General features: G+C 50.7%; 5 protein-coding genes across 5 annotated transcripts; 1 reads left to right on the top strand and 4 right to left on the bottom strand.

Moving 5' to 3' along the window:
- Positions 1-1,278, top strand: T310_8354 (Chromo domain protein Chp1p; the record flags this gene model as incomplete). The annotated part of the gene is made up of 3 exons (XM_013468867.1): positions 1-302; positions 376-695; positions 771-1,278. Coding segments are annotated over 3 exons (1,130 nt in total), but the record flags the coding sequence as incomplete, so codon positions are not given.
- Positions 1,279-2,600: 1,322 nt separating this feature from the next.
- Positions 2,601-4,472, bottom strand: T310_8353 (ATP-dependent Clp protease; the record flags this gene model as incomplete). The annotated part of the gene is made up of 2 exons (XM_013468866.1): positions 2,601-3,958; positions 4,022-4,472. The coding sequence occupies 2 exons, from the start codon at positions 4,470-4,472 to the stop codon at positions 2,601-2,603; spliced, it is 1,809 nt and encodes a 602-aa protein (XP_013324320.1).
- A 1,105-nt stretch (positions 4,473-5,577) lies between these two features.
- Positions 5,578-6,579, bottom strand: T310_8352 (Dienelactone hydrolase family protein; the record flags this gene model as incomplete). Its single annotated transcript, XM_013468865.1, has 3 exons — positions 5,578-6,103; positions 6,156-6,237; positions 6,342-6,579. The coding sequence occupies 3 exons, from the start codon at positions 6,577-6,579 to the stop codon at positions 5,578-5,580; spliced, it is 846 nt and encodes a 281-aa protein (XP_013324319.1).
- Positions 6,580-7,520: 941 nt separating this feature from the next.
- Positions 7,521-9,440, bottom strand: T310_8351 (Magnesium ion transporter (Mrs2); the record flags this gene model as incomplete). Its single annotated transcript, XM_013468864.1, has 3 exons — positions 7,521-8,094; positions 8,149-8,777; positions 8,844-9,440. 3 exons carry the CDS (start codon positions 9,438-9,440, stop codon positions 7,521-7,523), a joined length of 1,800 nt encoding a protein of 599 aa, XP_013324318.1.
- Positions 9,441-9,954: 514 nt separating this feature from the next.
- Positions 9,955-10,369, bottom strand: T310_8350 (uncharacterized protein; the record flags this gene model as incomplete). Its single annotated transcript, XM_013468863.1, has 2 exons — positions 9,955-9,986; positions 10,040-10,369. Coding segments are annotated over 2 exons (362 nt in total), but the record flags the coding sequence as incomplete, so codon positions are not given.

The raw sequence follows: 10,369 nt of genomic DNA, 5'->3' as shown, positions 1-10,369 counted from the left end.
TCAGTGACCTTCCAAACGGCCCTTCTGGCGACGTAGAGATGACCGACGTCTCGAACGATGCTAGTCTGCCAGATCTCGATGTCTTTTTCAAAGAAAATTTTCAGATCACGTTTGACGAGCTGGCTCTCGTCCGCGGGCACAAAAGAGCAAATATGTTCTTCTTGATGTTTCCCGATGAAGCTCATAATGAATATTTGCTCTTGAAACTTTTTCTTGAAAAGCATCTAGCCGTCGTCTTGTCGAATCGTGAGGGAGACATGGGTTGGGAAAAGTTTGCGAAGACTGAAATCGGAGCCGCGCTGGTACGTAATCTCTGCCACTTGCTTTGCCTGTCGTGTAGATGCAGACCAAAAAGAAGCTGACGACATCTCACAGTTCCATAATAGCTTTACCAACTACCAGGACCTCACCTCTTTGACATCGTTGACGTCCCGAAATCAAATCTCCTTCTGGAATGTGTCCTTGATGAAGCCGGTAGATTTCAAGGGCGATCAGCTGAACTTCCAGCGTCTCTTCCCTCAGGGAGGGACGATTCTTCTCACCGAAGACTTTATGGTCCACGAGAAGGATGCGTCTGTCATAATTCTGGGGTGGTTTCGTGAAAATGTCAGATCGAAAATTCCAAGGACATGGAAGCTGATGCTTCGTCCGAACGTGATGAACTGGCTAGGGGAGAAGTTCAAGGAGGACTGTCGGTGAGTTGCCGAACAATATCCTGCTCACTTTGAGATGATCACGTTCAAGGCTGATCAATCGACTCAACCAACTAGTTATATGTTGATGCATTATATCATCGCAGACATCGCCTCCGAGGGCAAGCTCAGAAACATGCCGACACGGCCACACGATCTGGACAGTATCTACAATCCTTCACTGCAGCATCCGATCATATCGCTTGTGAACATCCCCGGATATGGATCCAGTTCAGAGGAGGACTTCCCTGAGATCCCCGAGGGGTTGACCCAGGAGCACCGGGACGCGGACCGTTTGATCAAATTCTTTGCTGACTGGGTGATCCTCAACGTATCACAATATCGACGATTTCAGGTCATCACGTCCGTGGCCCCGCTTCCGCAATGGCAGAAATTGCATCACATCGATCTGTGCCACGGACCACAGGCATTTTACAAGAGAATGGCCATCAAACCAGACACGTATCGGGAGAAGTATCTATCTCAGGCATCATCCTCGTCCTCGTCTTCATCGACGACCCGACCAGAGGGGGCTGATAATAAGCAACCGTCATCGCTGCAAGAATCTCCTACAGATGTCATATAACCGACATAAACATGACCATACGCCAGAGGGTCATATGACATTATTTCCATCAATCTACACATCGATCGATCGATCATTGGGCCTGCTCTCTTCACTCAAAGGCAGTCCCAATAAGACAGGACTACGACGACAGGACCACAACGAACCTCCAAACACGGATATAGGTTAGGTACCTACTTGATAACAAGGTAGACCTACCTACCTAATACAACGAGTACCATTTCATCGACACATCAAACTCATCTTTTTCTCCCACCCTCTTCTTCTCTGTACAGTTGATTGATTGATTTGGCTGATTTGATTGGCATGTGAATACACGATAGACGAAGTGAAAATACCCCCGCCTCCTCTTTTTCTCCTGTATTTCCTTTTTGTTGTCATGTCATATGCCTTCCTTGTATGTACATACATACGTATGGGCCTGACTGGACTGGAATGTAATTACTTTTTTTCTTTCGTCATGTCTACCTGTTGGAATTGATGCAATACCACCTGCATATACTGACGAGATAGATGGGAGGGGGAAAAAGGTTGCAGTTGCTGGTTCTGTCAGTTTTACTACTGCTACTGCCAACGAAAGAGTCAGTCAGTCAATCAATCAAGCAGTTCACGCAATGCAAACAAACAAATAGATAATAGACAAATAAACAAACAAATAAAACTGCTTGTACGTATATCTATCATCCATCCATCCATCCATCCATCCGGATATACCTGCATACATAGGTACGTTATTAGACATAAAAAAGAAAAAAAAGAAAAAGGAAAGAAGAAGAAAAGCAATACCTTATGAATCAATCAATCAATCAATTCAATTCAATCAATTCCTAAGTAAGACTGACTACAGATCCAGATGCAGATAAGGAACGAGAACGAGAACCAGAACCCTGCAAAAGAACCCTGCGAACGAACCCCGCAAGATAAGACAAGACAAGACATGCCCACTGACCTGAAAGAAAGAAAGATAGATAGATAAAAGGAAAGAATCGAATATGTAGAGTACAGTACAGTACAGTACAGCGCGTATAGAAATATCCCTATCCTAGATACAAAATGAAAAAGAGAGCGGAGGAGGAAACCCATTTCGTTCGTACACGGCCGGGATTTTGACTCAATGGTAGGAAAGAGAAGGAGGAGGAGGATGAAGGATGAAGAGAGAAGAAATTCGAATTGGAATTGTCACGCCACGCTAATAGCAGAGAAGCAAGGAAACAAAGGAAACGAGTTAAGGGTATATGTACATACATACAAAGGCAAGGTCTAACAATGTGACATGCTATTGCTATCGTGTTTATGTCCCAGTTTTGTCAAAATCAATCTGACTAATTGCCACCGCCCATCGCGGTCGTCGCGTTCTTGCGGTATTCCTCGAAGCTGGACACGCTGCCGCCTTTCTTCTGCTTCGCCCTCTCACGCTGCATCTTCTCTTCCCATTCGCTTTCTTCCGCCGCGATCATCGAGTGGAACCGGCCTCCCTGACCCCGGCCCAGGTAGATGGGCTTCTCCTTGCGATCCGCCACCGCCTCCGTGACCAGCACGAACTTGACGCTCGAGCCCGGCGTCTCGAACATGGCGTCGCTGAGAATGGTCTCCAGCTCGGTCCGCAGCCCACGTGCCCCTGTTCCCATGGCCAAGGCGTTGGCGGCGATTTTGTGCAGCGCAGGCGTCGTGAAGCGGAGCTCAATGCCAGATAGAGAAAAGAGGGTCGTGTACTGGGCAACCAAAGAGTTGCGCGGTTCAGTCAGGATGCGCAATAACAAAGAGTGTGTCAACGGGGAGAGCGCGGTGGTAACAGGAATCCGGCCCACTAGCTCAGGAATGAAGCCAAACGCTTGCAGGTCGGCAGGCGTTAGAAGATCGAGAGGGTTGAAATAGATGGGCTCCTCGTCAGGAGAAGACGGGGTGGCAGATGTGAAAAACGGGAGGTGTTTCTTGTATAGTGCTTCCTCTTCTGATCCAGGCAGAACAGGAATTGGTGCTTTATTAGAAGACTGCCCGAAACCGCGGCTGTCCGTTGACGTCGAGGACGCCCGAACGGGTTGTCCAAATCCGATCGACCCCTTTGAGATGCGGTCCATGATCAGTTTGTCGAGCCCGACAAACGCGCCTGAGAAGATGAACAGGATATTGTCGGTTCGAACATTGTATACCTCGCCCTTCGCCGGCGGTGGGCCGGAGCCAGCCGAAGATGAGTATGGGCCACCTCCACCCGCACGGGACGCGCCTCTCTCTGGCTTTGCTTGGACTTGGACAGTGGTCCCCTCGATAATCTTCAGGAGAGCCTGTTGTACACCTTCACCGCTAACATCCTTGCCGTGGCTGACCTTGGCGGTTGCGATCTTGTCCACCTCGTCCAAGCAGATGATTCCACGCTCCGCCGCCTCGACATCGTAGTTGGCAGCGGCGAGCAATCGATGCACGCACACTTCAGCATCTTCGCCAATATATCCCGCCTGGGTGAATGGTGTGCAGTCCGACATGCTGAACGGTACGTCCAAGACTCGAGCTAGCGTCTTCGCCATCAAGGTCTTGCCCACACCCGAAGGGCCCAGCAATAGGATGTTGGACTTTTCCAGTTGTAATGGCGAGTCATCGACAAGCGGTGTTGCGGAGAATCGAGAGGAGGGATGGTCTTGGGGTGCTCCTAGCTGGATCGTTCGTTGCTGGCCGGGAAATTCACCTTGCAAGATTATAAATGTCAATCACAACCACACAGTGAAATTCCATGGCATTGTAATCGTACCTTCCAAAGGAAAAGTCTCGGCCGACTCTCTCCGCGCTCGCTGAGCCATCAACTCCGCCGCTTCCTCCTCACGCCGGTTCAGCTCCTGGATACGCTGGTAATGGTTGTAAACAGCCACGCTGAGCACCTTCTTCGCCCTGTCCTGGCCGACAACAAACTGGTCGAGGTATTGCTTCAGCACTTTCGGGGTCAACCGCGGGGCTCCGAAGGCTGGCGCGGAACCCAGAGGTCCCGAGGTCGGGGCGCCGGACTCATAGCTGCCTGTGTACGGCTGGCTAGTAAAGTCGGAACGATGAAACTGGGAGGAGGTAGGACAGCATTGTGAGCATGATGAGAAGCTGCGGCGGGACTGCACGAGCACAATGGATAGCCTCTGTATGCGACGAGACGCGGTGAGTGTTGGGCGGGCCACGCCAGTGAGGCGGGGGCACCGCGTAGGCGGCCTCCGCATGGCGGTAGGGAAGCAAGCAACGACGAAGATAACGTATAGACGTCAAGAATGGTGTAGAATAGGAGAGATAGAGAGGGGAAGAGAACAGGAACAAGGTCAGACGATATGGCAGGCGATGAGTGATGCAGGAGGTTGGATGGCGATTGATAAGCGATGATGTGATCGGAGTTAGTCTTATCGGTAATTGGCAAGTGACACCGCTGTCTGGCTGCCAAACAAATGTGAGCCTATTCAACAAGACGGCAATGTGAACTGCATAAATTACAATCTGAGAATATTTCCATAAGCAAAAAAAAAAAAGAAAAAAGAAAAGAAAAGGTCAAGGGCCTGGACCATCATGGAAGCAAGTTGGATACGATTGAGCGAACGGAGCTGGCAGCTTTCCCCGCATCACGTGATACATGCCATGCTTTTGCTAATTTTATCAGATTTCTGCTTCTTTTTATTTTGCCTTTTCAATATCAAGAAAGAAGGCATGCTAGTCACTGCTCTGTAACTGGTCTTCATCAAGTCAGAAAGAAGAAAAAAAATATGTGCAATTAAATCCTCTGTAAAAGACTTCAGGGATGGGCTACTAGATATCTTGTTAAAATCTCCGGGAAAGGAGGAGCATTTCCATATATAGAGAGGGTATAAGCACATCATCGGATGCTATTGGTGGCAATTACACTGTCCTGTTTGTTTGGCTTAATTTGCGCTTTGTGTGGCCAAGAACAGTCCCCACTTGTTCCAATCGTGCTTGATCCTTAGCATCTGAGCTACCCCATTGAATCAAGTCCTAAAACTGGCAGCGAGGGTCTAAACTAAAAGCATGACCGATCTCCTACACTGTCTTGTTCAATCAAATTGATTGGATGGGTGACAGCTGTTGTTGACCTCTCTTAGTAGATACTCGGTACTATAGATATGGGTCAGGTACGGAGAAAATAACGGACAGAGAAGGCTAACATTGTCCTGTAAATGAACGTACAATACATCTCCAACATACAGAACAGGATAGCCACACAACTCAAACATTACCGCCAAATTCTGTCACAACGGGTTTTCTGGGTATCATACAAGCCTCGATAGGACGTTAAGCACACTGCCTCCAGGTGATAACCTCTTAGTAGGGAAGTTTCTGAAAATGTCGATTGAACCAATCCACCGCCTGGTCCTCTGCCTCCGTTGCAGCCTGCTCCTGATCTTGGAGGACGTGATCTGCTCGGACGCAAAACCCATGGCCGGCGCCGTTGTAGACCTTCACCTCCCCCTTCTGGTCCTCAGGCTGGGCATCCACCACCTTCTGAATCTGCTGGATTTGCGGCATCTTCAACGTCATGTCCTTCTCGCCAAGGGCGAAGGACACTGGGATCTTGATCTTCTCGATCTCGTCGGGGATCTTCAGCAAGCTGGGATGGCCCGTGAAGCCGGCATCGATCAGGGGTTTGCCGTCCGCCGTTTGGGATCCGTGGGCCAAATTCACAACGTGTTTGCCACCCCAGCAGAAACCAGCAGCGCCGACGGGGAGATTGGATCCCTCGTTCTGGCGCACGGCAGTGAAGAAAGACTCGATGATGGGCCATGATTTGCTGAAGCTGTTGGAGATCATGAATGGAACCACGGCTTGGAGAGTGCGGAACAAGTAGTATCTGCAGAGAATTAGTTTTTAAAAATCAGGCAAGAAGAAAAAAAAAAACGTACGGCTTCAACAGCCAGTTCAGCAAGCCCTTCCCCGACAGGAGCTTTGGAATGACTTCAAGAGCCCAAACGGGAGTCGCCTTTCCTGTTGACAAGTCAGAACAATGACCCAGAAGTTACCAGTGCTATCAAAATATCTATATTTCTCCTCCCGAGATTGCCCCAGAAAATAGAGCGGTGACTACACACCTTTCATGAAATCAGGCAAGTAAACCTTGTAGTTGCCTTTCTCGGCATAATGGTCAGCCAGAATCCGATTGTTGACAAACTCCCAGCCAAAGGCATCTGGGACAATGATGACAATGCCCTTGACTGGTTTTCCCTCTACAGGCTCCGACACATAGGCATCGAGACCGTGCAGCTTGGTGATCTGGCCCTTGAGCGAGCCATCGTGGACGTGGCCACTGAAACACGCGGGACAGGACATTTCGCTTGCGAATTACTGAGAGTATAATTAATAGGGATGAGGAAGGCTGCCTTGACCTTCCTTTGCAACAATGGTCAAAGTTTCGACAGGAAACAACGCCAGGGAGCGTCGATTCCAGGAAACAACGCCAGGGGCGTGGACATTCAGCGCCTCGAAAGAAAGCGATTACTCACAACGATCCAGTTCCTGACCCTTTTTTTTATACTGCAGATCAGGACGCAACGCAATAATTAGTCTTTTCATGATTATGCTCGACATGTGACTGACTCGGGCGAACTCCAATCCTAGCGCCCGGACTTAAGCATCCCCTCCGATTGGCCAATCGGGCCGCCAGGCGACCGACTCGCCGGGTGCAATGTCAACGAAAGCAGCTTGTTTCTCCGAGTATACGACTCCTTCATACACTTTTGTTCCCGGTACCGGCCTGATACCGCCAATGGGATGTGTTTCTGGTGGGGTTCAGAGCGGAACCGGTAATAACAACTCCGTTGACGGGTGGATTGGAAAAGAATGATCAAAGATGCACTGCATTCTAGACGAAGAGTACGAGTATATGAGTAAGCACGTTCTATCAGGTATCTACATCTACATACATAAATACATACATACACCATGGATATAGAGCATGTCCGATCCGGACGAATACTAATGCTTAAATATCATACACGTAATTCATATAACACCGCCCTCCCCCATCTAGTCGTCCTGGAATGATGATAAGGGAAAGGCAGACCGATCGCAATGATGTCAATGTTTATTCAACAGTGAAAGCCAGACCGGACTCGCTCAGACGCTATGCATGCTCCATATCCGTCCCTTAACGCCGGAGAAAAGTAAGAAGAAAAGAGCTCAGGAGAAAGGCATTAGTTCCGTTGATTCTATTCAGCTGGTGCTTTGCCAGGCACCCTGTTGGAGATGCGAAGCAGGCCGACTGCCTCTGTTCACACCTTAACGACAGCCTCTTTCACGCCGATATCTGCATCGTCCGGTCTGCCTTCCTGTCTGCCTTCCGATGGGCCCTTCGCCGACTGCGAGATCCCTTTCGGCACCATCGCCCGACGAGCCGCTTCCGCTTGCGACACCGCCGCAGCATGAGCAGCAGCATGCGCACCCTCCTTCAACCGTTTCATCCTCTCCACGCGGCCCTCGCCCGGCAGCCCCGCCAGCATCGGTTCGATCGCGTCAGAGCGCCAGTTGCCTCGATTGCCCACTGCCAGATTGCGGCTGGGCAACGGCCCGATAGCGGTGGGCGCCATTCCTCCTTCACCCCACATCCGCACGCGCTGCACCCGGCGCAGTTTCATCAGACCGTACATGCTCACGGCCGCAGTGAAGAAAACACAAACGGCAGAGACGGCTCCAAAGCCCAGATCAGACTCTTCGATGAAGTTTTTCAGGTTCATTCCATACAGGGCCGACACCAGCGTCCCCGCTGCAAGGCCAAGGGTGCCAATGCTGAATTTCAGATCCAGGAGCATCAAGGAGTTGCGATTGGCATCGAGAATCGCTTTGACCCTGTTGAAGTCAGAATCGTATATCTCCAGAGGGCAGAGGGCGAATGTTACTTACACTTCTTCGGTGTTGCGAATGGCTGTCACCAAGTTGCTGCTGGCTTGGACAATTTCATCGCACACCTTGTGATACGACTCCAGCAGCATCTCAACCTCTTGATGATCGTTTTCAGCCCGAATAATTCCCTTGGCCCTTTCCGTCAAATACATCGCGGCCAGGTCATCGTCCGCCTCTAGAAGATCGTCAATTGCATCTCGCACAAGCCGTGCTTTCTGCTCAAAGCTTCCCAGTTTCTTTGAATAAACCAGTAGGTGCCGCAGCTTATCCCGGTCAATGTCTTCCTCGAGCGCTCGGAGGACCCGCACGACTGGTTCTCGGACGCCCTCAAACTCCCCCTCCAGGCCGCTGGTCACGCTGATCAGCACCGCTTCGAGAGCTCGGAATTCGTATGGTAGTGCACCAGCCCCCTGGGCCTGTCGTTGCCGCAACTTGCCCTCCAGGTCGTACATGAACACGGACTGCGTGTAGGAATTAGTAGAACCGTACGCATCGAAAACAAGTACGCGATCGGCTTTGATCAAAACCCGGAGATGTAGGAGACTGATGAGAATGGCGCTCGGCCGCACGAGGATGTGAGGAAGGACCGACGAGTCAATCTTTCGCAGATCTCGTGGCAGAAGACCGTACTGTAACGATAGACAAACCATTCAGCCAACGAAACTTTCCCGGCGTAAAAAAAAAACCTGACTAACCTTGGCAATCAACTCGCTCTTCCGGTATTCTCCATTGACCAGCGTAACATTTCCATTCTCATCAAATTCCGTGCACCGCAGCCGCGGCTCATTCAGCGACTTGGCTGCCAGAGCCCGTCCCAGATTGAAGAGATTCCCTTCCGCTCCCTCATCCGTAAAGGATGTGACTTGGGGAGAAGTGCTCCATTTGGAGGGTTCGTTCGATCGTCCCAGATCCAAGAGTCTTCGGAGCCAAGGGCGACTTTTGGAGGAGCTATTTCGGAAGGACAGGAGAGGGGATATTAAAGAAGATGTCTTCGATTTGAGACGGGAGGATCGTAATGCTTTTGGCCCTGTAGACGTCGGATTAATAATGGAGAACAGTGACGCTTCAAGCTGTGCCAAACACGGCGCAGGAGTCAGATCCGTCCAGCTAGATGACCTCCGCATCGCGGAGCCGCGAGAACGGCGATTATGCCATGAAGAACCCTTGGAGGGGCGCGCGCATGCTGTTGTCTGGTTAGGAGTGAAGAAGAAGACCGAATCGGACTGGGCTCGCAGGAAGCGGAGCAAGGACGTTGACGGAGCCGAAGGCTTCAGAGGAGATGAGGCCAGCATCTCTCCGCTTCGCCTGTACAGGCGCCCCAGCAAGGAAGATGGATATCTCGATCCACGATGCGGGAATTGACACGAATTCACCAGCTTGGATGAATCTCGTCCCCGTCCGCCGTCGCTGAGAAATGTTTGCGGAACAACATTGTTCCGCAGACGGAATCAATCTACAACCATGAACGGACCACTCAGCTTGCAGATATCATACCATAAACATCGAGTCTAAATCGTGACTGGTGTCTTGTAGGAAGATAAAAAAAATGCTCAATTCCGTCCAATTCCACGCCGAAAATACACACTTGCCAGAAGGGTATGTAGCCTACAGTAATACTTCCAGGCCTTATGTCAGGCGTATGTCCAGACCACTGTCCCGATCAACAATCCCAGACTACATACAATGGAAATCAAATTTTATTGGGCCATAACAAGCCGGTATCCTGCACATAATAGAATGTACGCGAAAGGCCTTGAGATTGCCTGATGCAACAGAGGCAAAAAAAAATTTAGGACATGCGTCCGATCACCAGTCATCGTCGTCCTCGTTTTCGTCATCTGATCAAAATGTCAGCACACGGAAATGACGCTCGATAACAATTGATACATACCGCTACCGCTGACTTTCTGCTTCCGCTTAGCAAGCGCGTCCTGAAGAGCGCCAGCCAATCCTCCCTGAGGTCCGCCCGCAGCAGGCGCCGATGTTGCCGGCGTGTCGTTGGCCGCACCAGGAATCATAGCCGCACTTCGATCTCTCTTCTCGGAATCTTTGACCTTCCGCAGACCACCGCCACCTCTTGCCCGGATAGCTGCCATAAGATCCTCTCTTCCACCGCCGCCGGCCGGTGGAAGAGGTGGTGCTGAGTCTCCTGGGGGAGGCGGTGGTGGTGGCGCACCGGAAGCCGCTGGCGGGGGAGGAGGCGGTGGAGGAGGTGGACCGC

Source organism: Rasamsonia emersonii (genome assembly GCF_000968595.1).
Source record: "Rasamsonia emersonii CBS 393.64 chromosome Unknown ctg1118621760717, whole genome shotgun sequence".
Lineage (NCBI taxonomy): Eukaryota > Fungi > Ascomycota > Eurotiomycetes > Eurotiales > Trichocomaceae > Rasamsonia > Rasamsonia emersonii.
This window is presented reverse-complemented; position numbering and strand designations above follow the sequence as displayed.